At 50.7% G+C, this 17,957-nt stretch overlaps 1 protein-coding gene across 6 annotated transcripts in view; it reads right to left on the bottom strand.

Annotated features, from left to right (window-relative positions):
• LOC118289488 (RNA binding protein fox-1 homolog 3-like) overlaps window positions 1-17,957 on the bottom strand; it is a 451,402-nt gene that overhangs the window by 31,075 nt on the left and 402,370 nt on the right. For 5 of the 6 annotated variants that reach the window (XM_035616538.2, XM_035616539.2, XM_035616541.2 and 2 more), the window contains one exon: window positions 1,210-1,512. In XM_035616538.2, coding sequence (XP_035472431.1) covers window positions 1,210-1,512 — 303 coding nt within the window. The remainder of the gene's footprint in view (window positions 1-1,209; window positions 1,513-17,957) is intronic. The other variant, XM_047328270.1, reaches the window with a different exon arrangement.

Here is a 17,957-nt window from a genome sequence, read left to right on the forward strand (position 1 = left end):
CGTCGATCATTCGTGTCGTCAGCATGTACAATCTCCTCCCAAATAAATAAAACCACTCAGGCTGACGTGGGGTTTTTTTCCCCTTCTTTTCGAACGCGGCCTCCAATGGCTCCTTTAGAAACACACTTTGATTTCAGCGGCACCTCTTCAATCAAATCCACCTCCGTCGTCAAGGACCTGGCTCTGTCGTGACACCGGCGCCACCTCTGCCTCTCGACCCGCGCTTTTCATTAACAAAGGTCACTTCTGTGTTTGTGAGGCAGAAAACACCCAAATTACCCGGTGGAATAAAAAAAAAAGGGGGAAAGTCATCAGCGTGTGTATCAGAGCCCGACCGATATGGATTTTCTTTTTTTTCGGGGGCCGATGCCGACCAACGAAAAAAAAGGCACCAACTTATTGGCCGATATATATAAAAAAGCTACAGTGTGTAATATTTAGAAGAACTTAACTATGTGTTCATATATGTATAATCGCCTGCAACAAAGAACCGATGTTTTTTCGTATAGTTACATGAGGTGGACCCGACTTCCGTCGGCATCTTTGCTGCGTCGTGTTGAATACGGTTGCACAAAATCTGAGACTTCTAAAACAAAATGATCAATAATTCCTCAGATGTTGACCCAAAACCCTTATGACAAAGAAATATAAATGGGGCTTGGTATTTTACAGTTTAACTGTAAAAAAAACACGTTGAAATGAATAATTTTAAATACAAATATAAGCATGAACTTGAATATTTGAATGTTTTTTTTTAAAATATAAAATCTTTTCAGCGTTTTTCATCGCAACACTATGACTGATATAACTGCAATACATTTCAAACACTACAAGATGTCAGTTAATAAAGACGATTAAAATGTAATCATATGCTACACGAACACAGAAGGACCATATTGAATATATACTGTATATATATTATAATATATAAAGTAAGCAAATGTTTTTTCACAAGTGTCAGTAACAGTAGTCAGTAAAGTCTGTCGACATATTTCTAAAATTGCGTATGAAGAGGACAAACTCAAGTCAAGCATAAATTATCCTGCAATTTTTTCAGGCTGAAGATGGAAAGAGAAACAAACGTGTTCACCATCGTCTCTTGCTCAACAATCACAATTTGGCAATTCACATGCAATATTATGTGGATGGGAAAAAACAAAAGGGGAGAGGGTGGGAGGGGGTAAAGAAGATAATATGAATATATTTTACTTGCTGACAGTCTGTCGAGAACAGTGTTTGCAGGTGATGGAGGGCACTGACCGGTGCGGTCGTGGTGGCGGTGATGGCGGGCGTGCTGTTGTCAGTGCCGGCCGGCTCGCTGTGCGTCTGTGTGGGCGTGTACAGGGTCATGGCGTGCTCGGGGACCCGGCTCTGCCCGGTGTAGTCCTGCGTCGGGAGCGGGTGCGGCGCCGCGAACTCTGCGGGGATGCCATTCTGTGGTGGGGGAGGGTACTGGGCTGGGGTGTACGGCTGGGCCATCGCTTCTGGGGGGTTGGTGGCCTCTTGGTTACCCTGCGGAGGAACAACACGACAGGGAGGCGAGCGTTAGAACAACCACGGCTGAGATTGAAGGTTGACAGCGGATTGTTGGAGTCGTGCGAGCGGCGCGTGGTCCGCGAGGCAGCCACCGGGGAGGGGAGTTGTCCTGCAGACCGACTTGAGTCAGAGGGGAAACGGCCGTCATATCACATCTCAGCTGGGATTAGAGGAACTCCTTGATCATTGCTAATGAACACAGTTTATGGTGCAGAGAGCATGGCTCGCTGCTGGAGGGGGCAATAGTCAAGGAGGGGGGGGGGTCTCAATTGCACTTGTGGCTAAAGCACAAGAGGAAAGATCAATTAATTGATAAAATTTTGATTAGGGCTTTTGATTTAAATGACAGGTCTGTTAAAGCAGCAGCTGCTGCTCCTCTCTCTCTCTCTCTCTCTCTCTCTCTCTCCCTCTCTCTCTCTCTCTCCCCGAGCTCCACTCTCTGACTTTAAAACGCCAAAACCTCTGCCTGGGTTTTATGAGCCCCCCCGCCCCACCACTCCCCCCCCCCGCCTTTTTGTTTCCGTATCGTTTGGAACACAGGCACCGCAACGACACCCAACAGTGCCTCCCCATTGTTATCTCCAATTTGACGTGATTTAATTTTAAGTGGCCACACAAAAGAGCCGCGGCAAATTAAAATGTCAAACACAGGCACAAAAAAAAAAATAAAAAAAATTCTTAATTAAAACCCGAATGTGACCAAGCATTTGACGCCTGCACCTCTTTTCTTGGTACATGGCGGTTTTGGAATTCCCATTTCAGAAGGACTCTTAATTCCTTCTGCAATGCTTCCAGAAACACACCGTTTGTATTATCTACAACACGTATGTGTGGGTTTTTTTCTGTCTTTTTCTTTCTCCCGTCTCTGCTCCTGACTTCGGTGATAGATGGCCCCTTTGCGCCGAAAGCCGTTCCACAGACCCCTTTGTCTCGTGCGGATGCTCGAGATGATGAGCTGCAGAAAGAGAAAGAAATAATGGACTTTTCTTCTGGCCGGTGCACATTGTTAAACTCAGTAATGGCCGGACTGCATGTCTTATTGTTTTGCGCGGCACTACACCTGCGGAAAAACCCAGACTAATGAGCAAGACGGCGAGATCGCTGCTGCCGGGGCGGATATCCATCCCGACATTAAAAACACAAGAGGGGTGGGAAAAAAAAGAAAAAAAAAAAGGTGAGACAATAACACCGAGATCCAATAACGCCCTCCCCGCGCAAATACCCTCAATCAAATTTAAAGATACAGATCATGCGGGGCCCGACGCATAACTCTCTGGATAAGAGAGAGGGAGAGGAGGAGAGGAGGCACCAGAAGTAAAGGTTCCATATGATTGGAGAAAACAATAACAGTAAACAGATAGAGAAGTTTCTGGCCTCCTCCTTTACAAGCCGGCTGGGGGGATGGGGAGATACCAGATAAATGTGTTTTTATCATTTCTTTTATTATTTGCTGCTGCTGCTGCTGCTGCTGGTGTTTGGCCTCCTTGTGCAGATCCCTGTATCTGCACAGGGAAGAGGAGGCCGCGGCGGCGGCGGCGGCTTTTTAATGAGAGCGCTGAGCAACACTGTGCTGTAAATGTAGTGTAAATAATTCTGCTGCTGACGTGTTGGCAAACAGAACTCAGCATAAACTGCGGCGCTGCCAATTAAGGGAATGCTCCATTATCTAAATGAAAAAAGAGAGAAGCCTTGAGCGGGGGGGGGGGGGTTGACCAGCCTCCTCCTCCTCCTGCAGCAGCCTGCTGGGCCTCAAGGCTGCTCCTGCCCGACCTGACCCCCCCCCCCCCCCCCACCACCACCTTCCCCTCCTCCTTTCCATTATACTACATTTCTATCTCCCTCTGTCTCCCTCTCAATCCCTCCTCCCCTGTTTCCCTTTCATGCTCACCCCCCCCCCCCCCCCCCCCCCCCTTCTCTCTCTCTCTCTCTTCTTTTTTTTTATGCAGAAACTTTTTTAATCTCTACCCCTGTGCTCCACTTTTCCCTCTCCCTCCAGTCATGGCATTATATAACACACTTGCGGTGCGGGGCATTCTAATTCAAGGAAGCTCTTGATGTTGGCAATTTTCAACTTCTAAGCGCCCATTTTTAAAGCAGAATGGGGGCTGGTTACCTTAGAAAGATGCACCTCCTGGTGTGACAGCTGAAAGTACAGCAGCCGGATGCTGTGCCCCCCTGCTTTTAACCGGCTGAGCGGATGACAAAAAACACATCGACACATTGGTGCTCGACAGTCCGGTGGAGACGGAACAACCCCGCCGCCTGCAAACAAGCCGCCGCCGCGTCCGACTGTACATCAGACACCGTCGGCGTCACGAGCCGGATCAAAGCTCCAGTTTTGATCTTTTGGTGTAGTCACTTGTCAAGGCCGACGCCCGTGGTCCTGATCAGTGTTTCTGATGATTTGCTAAAGAGCTTTTGAGTGTGTTTATGTAACACAGAGGTCACGGTCGGGAAAAGGAACATCATGGCACATGCAGCATGATGCAAATTCTGACTTGAGAAGGCTCATTATGCGAACTGGGCCGGGCCACCGACTGACTGACTGGTTGAATCCGGGATACCGCGGCACCGCGGGCCACGGGAAAAAAACACACACAGAGCCCTCATTAGTATTTCACACCCACGTCAGCTCAGGAGGGGTCCTGACGCCGAGGGCGCCGGCAAAACTACGGAGGGGTACATGCGGCAAAAAAACACTCCAACGCTCCAACGTGTCTCAGCTTTTGCCGCAGCGCATGTTTTTCCGGGGTCATACTGAGACACGCCGTCTCGTCCAATCAGACACATGCAAACACATAGTGCCACTTCATGATGTCGACCATTTTGTTTTCTGTCGATTGTCAGCACGGATTTCGTATATTAAAGAAGAAGTATGAAGTGTTTTCAGATCAGCACACAATAGTTGGCCGACAAAGCATTTTCAAACAAATGATCTACAGAGCTGAAAAGAAAAGTCAAATAAATGTTGTCTTGTTGTCCTCCATTGTCAGCGATTAGATTGTGTGACAAATGCAGCGGTATCCCGGCAACCGCCAACATCCCCGACCGTTCAGGGAACTTAAGTTGGAACAGAAAAGACGCGTGAGGCGTCAGAGAAAAGTGGGGAATCGTTGGACTCATGTGAACACAGAGCTGGATCCATGTCAGTCATCGTGTCCCAAATATGATCAAACGAGGGATCATATATGTAGAAAAAGTTTCCCAAGATAGTTTTCTGCGGATTCTCGTCCGGTCATGAAATGAAAACCCCGTGACATATCATTTTTTTCCGAGCGCTTTGTTGTGCTTCCTGTTTCTGCTGAGCAAGTCGTAGGCGATGCCCTTTGCTGCTGGTTTCCTTGTTTTGCGATATCTTCGGTTATTTATCTGACAGCTCCCCAGTTCGGGGACACCCGCGATTCAGTTTCCTTTTCCGCACTTGCAGAACTGCTTCTTCTTCTTCTTCTTCTTCTTCGTCGTGCCTCAGTGGAACTGAACTTGTTAAGTCCTCGTCTGCCCCGGAGTGTCCCTCAGCGCTCGGGTCACAATCCGAATCCCCTCGCACTCCAGCGGGACGCGCGGAGACGAGCGGCACACAAACAGGATAACAGCCCGGAGCTCGGCGTCGGGGAGAAAAGAGAGAACTACTCAAAGTGTCGGGGCACCATGCTGCTTCTGTTTCAAAGGGCAGCGGGGCGAAAGCAAGGAGGTGGAGAGTAAAGGCCTCATTAGCGAAACACAAAGTAACACGCGCTCCCGTATGATCTTCGCCTTCCTCTGATGTGTGTGACAAACGAGTTATTCAACTGGAGATGAACTGGCAGAAGAAAAAAGGGGCCCATGCAAATCAGGGGGAGTCGTGCTCGTCCCAGGGCGACTGCGCGCCCCTTTTTCTTTTCGCTGGGGCCGACTCGCCGCCTTCAAGACGATCCGCGGCGCCCTAATGAAAAGCCCTCCCGCGGCCCACCAGTCAGGTACACAAGCACATCTCATTCCGCAGAAGGAGATTTCTGTTCATTACGGGCCCGCGAACGAGTCGCTGCGGGCCCTTGTTATATCGGGATCCGGGGCGAGTGCTTCTCTACCTGCAGGCCTGTTTATTGGAAAAGAACCGGTCCCTTTGCGGCACTTTAAAGCACCGCCCCCCTCCCCCCTTTACATGGCCCGCTGCCATGAGCCACCTAAACCTCGTCTCCACGGACACGAAGACGAAAGAATAAAGGCAAACCGGCGAGAGCATCCTTTATCGATCTCTCCCCCTCTCCTTCCCTCTGTCTCTCCTTTCACCCCCCCGTCTGCTCCCATTACCGAGTAGAGCCACAATAAAAAACACTATCTCTAATCTTAAGCACTCTCCTTGCGTAAAATTGGATTGGAACCCCCTTACTTAAGGGGATCACTTTGGGAGCGGGGTTTTTTTTTTTTTTTGTTTTGACGGTCAGCATCAGGAGCCAAAGAGGTCAGGGAGGCCTTCTGTTTCACGACGGTGTCCACGTCTGAGAGAAACTCCCATCCCACAGAGCTCAGAGAGCTCAGATAGAGAGAGAGAGAGACGGAGGCTGGAGCTAACCCCCCCGGTGTAGACGGTCAAGGCAATATTCTCATCTCAGCAGGTACAACGTCCTGGCCGCTCGCCAGGCGGTCGGTGATCCTCTTTAGCGGCAGCGGGGAGGGGCGGGCCTTGAGAGGGCCAAGAGGAGGCGGAGCTGTGCAAGTGCAGGAGCTGTTGGGGAGGGAACTCATATCGGCCGAGTGCCGCACTGACTCGTGCACGTGCGACGAGAGAGGGTCAGAGAGCAACGCAAAGGCACAAAATACGGGCAGGCGACTAATTGCGCCGCATTGAAATCCGGAGGGAAATCAGTCAAATGGGAGCCGGGGGCTGATCAATCCGGGCGATAGGGAGCCGTGATGGAGTGGGCAGCTTTATGGCTTCAGCTCCCTCAAACGCCGCGCGGATCATTTCTCAGCAAAAAATAGCCTTCGCTGCTTTACATAAGTTCTCACCGCGTGACACCGAGACGGAAACTCTCTTCCTACACCGAGCAGTTCGTATAGATTCATCATAACGGCTCTGCTCGTGTGCGTGTTGTTTTTCTTTTGCATAATCCAAACAGCATGAATAGTTTAATATGGAGTTAACACAAAGTGTCTCCGAAAACACACACACACACACACACACACACATAACTGGCTTCGTCAGACAGCAGATGACATAACAAGGGAATCTTAAGCTTTTTGTCCGCGGCTGAAACTCGTCGTCCCGCAGCACCGCGCGCGCTCCGCTCTCTCCGCGCGACGGCGGCCATTTTGCTTTTAATGACCGCCGTCTCGACAGTGACGCTGGCAGGACTGGTGACGGAGCCCGCTGGGCCGTCGCACAGCACCAACAACCCGGGCAGCGTTCGCGCGGTGAGGAGGGAGAGTGCGTGCGTCGAGAGGAGCGGCTCGGCCTCGCGAAGCGGCAATCAGTTGACGCAACACAAACGAAACACCGAGTGCGAGTTGTGCTTTTTTTTCCCAGCCAGCTGCATGAAAAAAAAGAGACTCTTGTTCGTCCCCGGCTCTGCTGCTGGTGCTCGGCTAATTGTAGCCCCGCGCGCCGACAGACAAGTCGGGCGGTGCGGGAGAAGAAGGAGGCCCGGGCTGATTTCATCAGGCAACGGGCATTCATTCCGTCTCGAAGGCACATAAATAAAAGGGGGGCTGTCTGCTCGGGTCCGATTTTTAATTAGGCGAGCCACATGATCTAACTCCGGCTCTCCCGCTTCTTCTGCTCACGCTCACCAGAGGCGGCGGCGTGCGTTAATTACCGCCGAGAGCCGCACAGCGGATCCAAGGTGAGCGGGAGAAAGAGAGGGAACTCAGAAGAGGTAAACAACAACCACGGTGATGAAAAGAAAACACCTTCAGCCGAGTTTCTCATGATGAGGCACATATTTGGTGCAACGGCTATTGCCTCCCCCCCAGTCGACCAATTACAGCTCGGTGTAGGGCGAGAGAGAGAGGGAGGGGAGGAGGCCCAATTTAATGCAGATTCACAACACCCCCCCCCCCCCAACAAAACTCCCGCTCTTCTTCACCTTTACAGTCGGATTATGGTTTCAAATACGCGTGGGGAGAGGCTTATTGTTTTCTGTCTCGCGTCACGTTCCCTCCCGTGCAAAACTCCCCATCTCACGGATTTTTTCCACCTCACTTGTGGGGTTGGGGGGGGGGGGAGAAATCAATCTATGAGAATAAACAACGCGTGTGTTTCTGCTGCTCCGCGTCCAAGTCAATTTAGATTTTGCGCGTGTTTTTCTCATTTTTTCTCTCCCCGGGAAGGCTTAATCGTTTTCACGTTGTCACATATGTTTCATCCCCCTCTAACGCGATTTTTCCTCGTTATTGTCGGGGCACTTATTTGCTCCACGTTCCTCCGGATGGGAGGTATTAGAAGGAGAGTTCATTTTCCTCAATCCCTTGCTGATTTCTTCATTACATTGCGGCGGCGGCGGCGGCGGCGGCGGCGCCTCCGTTCCCGAGGTTGGGACCGCTCTTAGCAGTTGCGACTGCGAGTGTGACTATACCTCAGAGACGCCGGAGCGCCACTTAATAAACAGAGTAGACGGAGGATCACTTTGAACTCCTGTGACATGTAATGAACCTGTCTGTCTCCGTCTGGGGCTCAGGCGCTGCACGGCAGAAGAGAAGCAAAAAAAAATGCAGAAAGAAATAAACAAAAGCACATCCAAATAAGCCTGGAGGCCCCCGTGAAAAAGCCATCAGTTACACATGGTTAGACTCGCAGCGTTTTGCCAAACGCCATAAGAGGAGATAATTGTCTGTTTCAGAGCTGTTGCCTCTTTTGTTGCATAACAGATATTTACATCTGGGACTAATTACTCCAGATTGGGTGTCAAAATTGGGGGATTAACTCGCGGGATGCCTCCGGTTTTGGTGTTCAGACTCGTCTGTTGGACGAGAGCAGACTCGTGTCGCTGCTTTGACCCAATCAGAAACTCACCAGAGAACTCTGTTCATCTCATTGTTCCTTCTTCGGGTTTGTGTTTTTCTGAAGTTGTCAGAACAAAGCGATATTGACATATTTACTAGAGTATATGAATCCGCCCAAACTCGACTTCAAGGCCTGGATGAAGTGAACGGTGTCACAACCGCGGCGGCGTCACGCCCGTGAAGACCTCCTCCGTTTACAGATGAGTCTTCTGTAATCCGGCGGGGGGATGAAAAAAAATGCCAACATTTGTTTTGGAATCAGCTGATTGTCATGTTAATTCTGTCTCGGGGGGGGGGGGGGTTATGACGCCGGGGCCAGAGTTCCTCGTGGGGACAGAGATGCCATTACTTAAGCATTCAGGGAAATCTCGACGTGACATTCCCTTGACCGCTGTGACAATGGCAAACATATGCAAATGGGGGAGAGCGCCGCTGTCGTTATGACCCTGTCACGAAGGCGGCGACACCTCCCACCGGACCCGGAGCATGTCGGGGAAAAGGGGAAAACTGAGCGAGACACAGAGAGATAAGGGGGGGCGGGGGGAGAAGAAGGAGAGGAGAACAGGTGTAACAATGGCGTCGCTGCTCTCTCACGACTCTCCCTTTTGTAATCCATCGCTCTGGATTCCATTGGCCTATTTGCCTCACTGAAGTTTTCTCCCTCTCTCTCTTTGCTCTGCAGCGGGCGGAGGGACAGGTTTACATGGGTGGGATTCTTTGAAGTGAAAAATGCCGACTCCACTCCCCGCTGTAGCCAAAGCTCATCTAATCAGGGGCTAATTCCAGTTATTAAGATTGGAGAGATAACTTTGATTCATCACAGTCCATCTACCCCGATCGGTTAATCACTGTCGCGCTAAGCTCTTTTTTTTGAGTCGTCCTTTTGTTTCTGCTCCCTCTGGCGCGCACACACACACACACACACACACACACACACACACACACACACACACACACACACACACACACACACACACAGAGGAAGAGGGAAAGAAAGAGATGGGGAATAAGAGAGAGATAGAAGAGAAGGAGAGGGAGAAGATATTAACAATATTAATGACCCGTGATTCTCGTCTCCTTAATGAGAAGGGTTATTAACCGTGATTATCCGTGATGAAATGGTGGTGATTCTCTGAAAGAAAAAAGCCTGAGAAAACTTGTACAACCGCTTGTCTGGCTGATTTGCTCCTGTGATGTTTAAAGAAAACAAGAAGGTGAGGAAGAGGGGGGGGGGGGGGTGCTTGAGAGGATGAGGAGGCGGGGAGGGAGGGGGCAACCCGGGGAAACGGAGATGCTCGCAGCAGGAGGCCGGGAGGGATTTTCTTTTCTTTCTCTTTCCGTTTTTCTTTTTTTAAGAGAGAGAGGCTAAAGCATCCGTTTCTAGTCCCCAGTGCTGCTGCATTTCAAATCTGTCTTTCTTCACAGAGATGCATCCGACACTGAAGTGCTTCTGCGGAAACCCTTGGCACTATGTGCCGCGTCGCGCCCTTCCTCTTCCGGCGGCTCGCGAGTGTGTAGCCGACGCACACCCAATCTGCCCGGGTGACACCGCCGAGTGGCTGTTTGAACACCTATGTGCCGCATGCCAGATCCCTGATACAGCATTTTCCTCCACTCGACCCCTCCCCCCCACCCACCCCCCCCGCCCACATTCCAATTATGGGAAGTTGCATGCTCGTAGAGTCCCTGTCGGCCGCATGCGATTTCCCCCAACGGAGAGGAGGGGAGGGGGACGGGGGTGGGTGCTGTCTGGTGAATCATTGATGTGCAGTCACACTGTTTCATTGCAGATCTGTGTGTGTGTGCGTGTGCGTGCGTGTGCGTGTGGAGTTGGGGATGTGTGTGGGGGGGGGGGGGGGGGGGGTAAAGATGTGGGGCGGCAGCAGACAGATAACAATCCTGAATTATGCATGTCCGTCCCTAGCGAGGAGTCGAGGGGGGAGATGGGGATGGCGACGAGCCACACACTCTCCCCTTAAACCCCCCCCCCGGGGCAAATTTTGGATATAGAAGCGAGCGATGGCGTGGAGAAGTGAGCGATATACGCCTGACCCGCCGCTTCAGACGCCTCGCTCTCAGCTCCGACGAACTCCTCAAACTGCGATGGCTGCCGCGTCCTGTACGTACAACCACAACTGCACAGGAGAGCAGCTCGGGGGGGGGAGGGAACGTTATGGAGCCTGCTCCGTGGTAATAATGCTAACGGGCCGCGGTGGCACATTTGCCAACTTATTTGTGAGATGTTCTTTTAAAAGCACCTCTGGGACTTTTAAGCCTGAGCCGCGCGGAAAAACCCTGCTATCACCCTCCTAAAATTACACTGTACCACAGGAAACACCTGCTGGGCCCCATTTGAGATAATAATCCCATTTCTACATGTCGGTGCGGCGCTCAGACGGGAGGAATTGGATTGTTTGCATTACTGACCTGTGGTGCAAGCCGGTTACGGGGGAGAAAAGCAACAGCCTTGAGGCTTTATTAGATTCAATCAGTCTTTCATAAACAAAACCTTCGTTTTCACAAAAAGGTATAAAAGAAACACACGCACACACACACGTAGAAAATGTGGGTAGGCCAGCACTTTGTGGACACACTCCATTTATTTTCTCCAATTAAATCTCTTTAATTGGATTGAGGGCTGGCACCTGGTTTACACTCTGTCAACCACGCAATCCACAATAATTGATGCCAGAGCCGTGGTGTGTGTGTGTGTGTGTGTGTGTGTGTGTGTGTGTGTGTGTGTGTGTGTGTGTGTGTGTGTGCGTGGGATGTGTGGAGATGGGGGAGGGATTTGGAGCATGTCTCACTACTCCACAATTTCACTGTGATCAATTTATCAATGGCCGCCTCCTGTCCACCACCAGCGTCCACTGCACTGAGATGGGAAAAGCCGACGTGCACACACACACACACACACACACAAGTTTATTTTAGATCATTATGGTATTATCAGTGAAGTTGATGATGTTTACATGTGATGACTGAGGTTGTGTCCTGTTCTCATATCTTCATATTACATTTTTTTACTCATACACGACACGTTGTCTATAAGAGTTTTCACTGCCCCGGAAGTTTCCAAACGTCACTGGATCAAAGTAGATGTGACGCAGCTTCTTTGAATTTTTTTTTTTTTTTTTTTTACGTCAAACCGAAAAAAACAACTTCATAAGCTGGTCTGAATGAATTACAAATTAGAAATACCATTCTCAGATATCCCTCCCTGTGTAGTAAATAAAGATCTGTGACACAATCTGCAAAGTAACAAGTGCAGCTGTCGAATAAATGTGGTGCAGTGGGGGAAAAAAAAGTGCGACGTTTCCCCTTTGAAATGTGCTGAAGTAGACGTGGAAAGTGGGAAAACTCGAGTTTTTCGACCACCGCAGAAAAAAACATTAAGTAACGCGCACACACACACACTCACACACACACACTCACACACACACACACACTCACACTCACACTCACACACACACACACACACACACACACACACACACACACACACACACACACTCACACACACACACACACACACACACACACACACACACACACACACTCACACACTCACACACACACACGCCTTTGCACATTTAAAAAAAATAAAATAAAGTTCAAACACATGCTAATGAAACAGATTAACATACATAGTTGCGAGCTCTGAAACACGTGTGAATATATGCACACCTACAGAAACTTGGAATCCACACTCCCCGGGATGCGGAACAAGTAAAGGACCTGCGCGGAATATAAATGGCGTGCGCCCACACGTGGAAACACGCAGCAGAGATACAAATCCGAGAGATGCATCATGGGCCGCCGCTGACAGCATCTTTAAGACACGTTGAGAAACACCCCGGCTCCTGAACACCGAGCTCTTCCGCCCGCCGCCACAGCGCTCGTACAAATGGAGAGAGGCAGAGACGGAGCGAGAGCGAGGCCGGGGGAGACCCGACACAGTAAATAAAAATACAATTTCCTCCGGTGACATGCCCATTCTGTTGGAATCCTGACTCTAATTATTCTAAGCACTTTGAGGGATGGCTTTCCACCGCATTAATCTACACGCCCACCAGACCCATCCACGAGTCGATGCACTTTTAACTACCTGAGGACGCCCCGGAACTCTTCCTTTAAACCTGGGGTGGGGGGAGGGGGAGGGGGGGGGGGGGTTGACTTTGTACAGTGATGGGGTGGAAGTGCTTCGCCTGACTGAACCTTTCTCTAAATCTCGCAGCACAACGCCTAGCAACAATTTTCATTTTCAATTTCACGTGGCCTACCTCAACCACCCCCCCCCCCTCCAGCCGACAACAACAACAAAATGAGATAATCTTAAGGTGGGAATGTACTCGGGGTGTCGTGTGGCGTCAGAAAAGACGTCGGTGGATCCTCATTACCGTGGGGGGGGGGGGGGGGGGGGGGGGGGGGGGGGGATGTGTGAGAGTGCACTCGTAGCTCATTTGGAAAACGCAGATGAATCGATAAATCACCCGGGGACCATCAATCAATCAATGGGCCTCATCAATACGCCGCTGCTGGGTCGAGGCTCCTCCCCAGTGGAGAGAGAGGGGGGGGGGGGGGGGGGGGGGGGGGGGGGTCTCGGCTCTAATAAGAATATGACGGAGCAAATGGGGCTTTTTACATAATAGCTCGGTCCACTCTGTGCCGAGCGCGAGATTGATGCTGCCGCGATGTTTACCATGTTGACACGAGCTGTAATAGTGATACACAGCAGGGTCCCTTGTTTACATGTCGGATAGTCCACACACACACACACACACACACACACACACACACACACACACACACGACTCCTCACATTCTGATCGTGTTTATCAAAATCTAAACAAGATCAAACCATCTTTGAAGCAGCTCCGCTCTCCGATCGAAGGCGTTTGCTGCACTGCAACGTCCTGCTCCTCATAAACATCTGCCCCCTCGGCGGAGGGAGGGGGGGGGGGGGGGGTAGAGAAATAGAGAGGCGGAAGCAGAAATCCATCTTTCCCAATTAATCAACACTCGTTTAAGTACAAAGTTTGTGCCAAACACACGCGGAAGCGAAGGCCGAGCTGCTCAGCACGTGGCCAGCGGAGTGACGGGAGGGGCAGAGTTCTCTCTCGACTCGATATCCTCAAGACAAAGTGCAGAAGGAAAGAAAAAAAATGGATGAGGCTGCAATAACAAGGCTGCTGATATTCTATATTTCTCTTACTGTCAGCGAAACCCCCCCCCCCCCCCCCCCCCCCCCCCCCCCCCCCCCCCCCCCCCCCCCCCCCCCCCCCCCCCCCCCCCCCCCCCCCCCCCCCCCCCCCCCCCCGCGAAAAAGAACACAGTACCCACGTATAAAGAAATCTGAAAAACGATGATGACACGCATCGTCACGTTGCACTTTCATCGCCGCGAGCGCCGACTCGTGTCTCCTGCATGTAGATCGATCCGCCCGCTGAAAGTAGTTCCCCGACAACCGCACTGAGAGACGACTGCTCGCGGCCTTGAAGGAAATAAAATAGACTTGGAAATACCAGACTAAAAAACAGGGGCCTCATTTTAATTCAAAAGAATAATACTCGAGAATGTGGCTGGTTATCGGAGGCAGCAGGGGACCCGGAATTTTGTTTTTGTTTTTTAAGAGAGAAATTCCTCCTGCAGAATAGAAGTCCTCACGCTGGCTGCGAGGGGGCAAGTGTTGGCAGGCGAATGAACTTTTCCTCCAAGTTTCTATCTCCGAGCCCACGTGCCCTGCAGCGGAGCACTTATCGCCCTGCCGCTGAGCCGCTCGGTGGCCATCGGCAGAACAACCCGGAGAGGCAACGTGACCGCAGGGCGACGCCTGGGAGACAGAGGGAGCGTCTGCACACGTCAGCAAACACGAGACCAAACTGAAAAGGTAATGAAGGAATAAACAAGCAGCCAAAGAGAGAAAGAAATGAACACGCCGTGTTTTTATTCAGCTACAGTCGAGGAAGTTGTGCTGCGGATTACAAAGCGCTGATTTCACATTATGGCAAGATGCAGCGGCTTTCTTCTTTCTTTTTTTTTTTTCAGCCATGCGTCCAGATCTTAAAGACGACGGCAACCGGAAAATGGAAATACTGTTGTCAAAGAGACAAAGAGAAAGTGCAATTCTGCAGCGACATAAAAGACACGAGGAGCAAACTGAAGAGACGGGAACAAAGTGAAAACAGCCCAAAACAGCCCATCAGTCAAATCCACGTCTCTGTGATCCGGAGTGTGACCGCATGAGGTGGTGTGTGTGTGTGTGTGTGTGTGTTACGACCACTCGCTCGAAGAAATAGATGGAGGGAAGGTGTCATTTTTATAATAACACAAACTTAAGTTTTTCAAACAAAACTAATTCTTTATACAGAGCGCGAGAATAAACGGTCAAATTAAGAAGACACAAAATTTCCGCACATTAAAAATGAAATACTAATGGTCCAACTTTCGCTGAATTCCTCTTGTTTCTGAGACACTTTATCCGGCTAACAACCATAACAACCGACCAGATTGGACCCGAAAAAATACAAAATCAACACACAGCTCCTCGGCCCAGTTAACGATCTGCCGATCGGACCCTCATTTCTTTAATTGAACACCGACAGTTCTGGTCCGAATGCAGCGAGCCTGCACCGCGTGAGAGAGAGAGACGAGCCCGCCTGGTGACATCCACCGGCCATTTAAAAGGCCAGAATCAGCTGGACGTATAGGATGTTACCCGAGTACACGGGCCACTGGTGTGTGTGTGTGTGTGTGTGTGTGTGTGTGTGCGTGTGCTGCTATCTGGCAGCTGACGCGATGGAAACAGATTGCCACGGCCGCTCCGCAGCTCTCCATCACACCGCGGCGGATAGAGGGAGCGCGAGGCCGGAGGGTCAGCGGCGCGGCCGCCTGCAGACACGAGGCACCGGGCCCAGTCATTACTGTTAGCTAATTGGACTTTTCCTCGGGGTCAGGCTCGCCATCTGCGGTGCCTTTACCACCGAAGACCCCCACACCCCACACCCCGCCCCACAGCACTACGCCTACATCATTTTTAACACCATGTCAACGCTTGGCTCTGTCTCCCCAGTGAGAGCAGAGAGGGGGCCGGTTTAGATGGAACTCCTCCCACTTTCTTACGACCGCAGCCTCAACCCTAACCCCTCAAGGAAGTGGTTACAGGCAAAATAAGGAGCCGGGGGGGGGGGGGTTGGTTATGGAAAAGAGTGTGATCTCCCCTCCGTCTCATCCGTGCACCATTCATCATGTCACATGGTAATATCTTTAAAGGTCAGGCCGAGTCATAAAGAAAAAGAAGGAAAAAAAGGAGCCTTGGCTAAACTTTCCCCGGGATTATTCCAGAGGTCTAATCACCAATCACCAAATCTGAAGTGTCTCTTTTGATTGGCTTTTGATGACCTTGTTTCAAAGGGAAGCGTTACACACACACACGCACACGCACACACACACACACACACACACACACGCGCACAAAAGAAGGCACTTTTTAGAAGAGCGGCTAATTTTTATACATAATGGTCAAAAAGGAAATTCTCTTGGATGGAAGAAAGAGAGAGAGAGAGAAAAATAGAGGCTTGTGGAAATAAATATGAAGAAAAGGAAACTGCGGTGGCATGATTTATCCAGTTCCACTTGGAGCTGGAAAGCATCTGGGTGCACAAAAGGGGGGGGGGGGGGGCTTAAAAAGCTAGATAAAATAGAGGAAGAGGAAAAAGGTGGCGGGGAAAATAAAAGCCAGTCGGAGGAGCTAAAGACTGCCACTGTCTGACAAGTGTCACACTTGTGCTTCGATCCGGCCTCTTCCTCCCGCTAATGACTGTCAACACGACAAGCAGCGCGTCTGAAGGGGGAGAAGATTACTCGCTGAAAAGCAATTGACTGACCCCCATCATTTCTCAGGGAAGCAGTGACCTGTGAATATTTCATTATGGGGGAAAGTCGTGAGGCCCATATAAATGGGTGGGGGGGGGGTGGGGGTGGAAACGGGGGCCAGACCTGCCTTGTTTCCACCACTCTACTCCAACAAAGCATATTTGAGCTGGAGGAGGAGAAATTAAATGAAGAGGACTTGAGTGTTAGGACCAAATACCTGGAGAGAAAAGAGAGGATTTGAAGGGGGGGGGGGTTCAGGAATGAAAGCTGGGGGGGGGGATGTTTTGTAGGTGTGGGTCAACGCCGGCCGTTCTTTTCACCCTCCGCGCGACATTGGTCTCACACCGAGGAACATCGGAGGCCCCTCGGAATCGAGAGGGGCCGCGCGGGAAAGAGAAGACGGGAGAAAAGATGAAGGAAAATCAATCCCCTGGCAAGTCTGATTGATCGGTGGAGTTCTGGACAATTTCATCAGGAGGCTGCGCTAACCAGAGATGACACGACCCATATTGCGGCGCGAACGCATTGTGGAGATTGATACTCGCATTAGAGGCATCAGGTCGGATAAACGCGGGGCTCCGATGAGTAAATACGCCGGGGCCCCGCGTCGTCCGCCCCCCCCACCCCCCCCCCGCAATGACGACTTAATGCCAGAAAAGTCCTCGCAACCCACGCTTCACTTTTCAAACTTTGACTGGACGGGATAATTGAGTCAATTAGGAGCACCGTAATCCGCCGACGGGATCTTCAAAAGGAAGAAATATACAGTCAAGGTTTTTGGGTTTCGGTCTTATACGGATATAAATAAAAGAGAAGCTCGGAGATTGTCTCTGTTTATCCAACGATGGAGGGGAAAGAGCAGGGGGATTAAATGTGATCTCATCCAGGAACCTCATGTTACATTCTAACTTCTACTCTTGACGGTTTTAGTCAAACTTTAACTCACCATTTTTTTTAGGGGGCAAAAAAAAAAAAACACCATTTCATAATTACTTTGTGACAGTTAAGCATTCGTCAACATTGAAGGAATTGTCATGTTCCGTCTGCGCCGCCGCGAGCGCCCAGATAATATCGGGAATGATTTTAATTAGATAAGAACAGGAGGATCGAGAGAGTACAATATCTTTTTTTTTGTTCCTCTTCTTTTTTCTGGTCATTCTGACATTTTCTCTTCGTGCGCCCACGATTCATGAAACAACCTTTCGAAGGTGGAAGGCAGAAAAAAACAAAGGAACGTCAATGAGCGCAGCGGGATCCGCGCTGAATCCACCGCGGTGAAAAGCGACTTCCCTGCACTACACCGCCGTGTGTGTGTGTGTGTGTGTGTGTGTGTGACCAAACGGAGGGAATGAAATGGACGGGGTGAACCAGGGGGAGGGTGCGGAGGGACGGAGGGAACATACTGCTGATGGAGCAGATCGGGCGAGAAAGCATGAAATACTACATTACGGCGGGAAAAGGACAAAAGTGGCCACCGGGGCCTGATCACGTAGCGCCCGACAGGGAGGCGGGGGGCGGGAGTAATCGAGGGTCACACGGGCCAGAGGACTGATCGGAGGGAAACG

The sequence above is a fragment of the Scophthalmus maximus genome, chromosome 17, assembly GCF_022379125.1.
Source record: "Scophthalmus maximus strain ysfricsl-2021 chromosome 17, ASM2237912v1, whole genome shotgun sequence".
Classification (NCBI taxonomy): Eukaryota; Metazoa; Chordata; class Actinopteri; order Pleuronectiformes; family Scophthalmidae; genus Scophthalmus; species Scophthalmus maximus.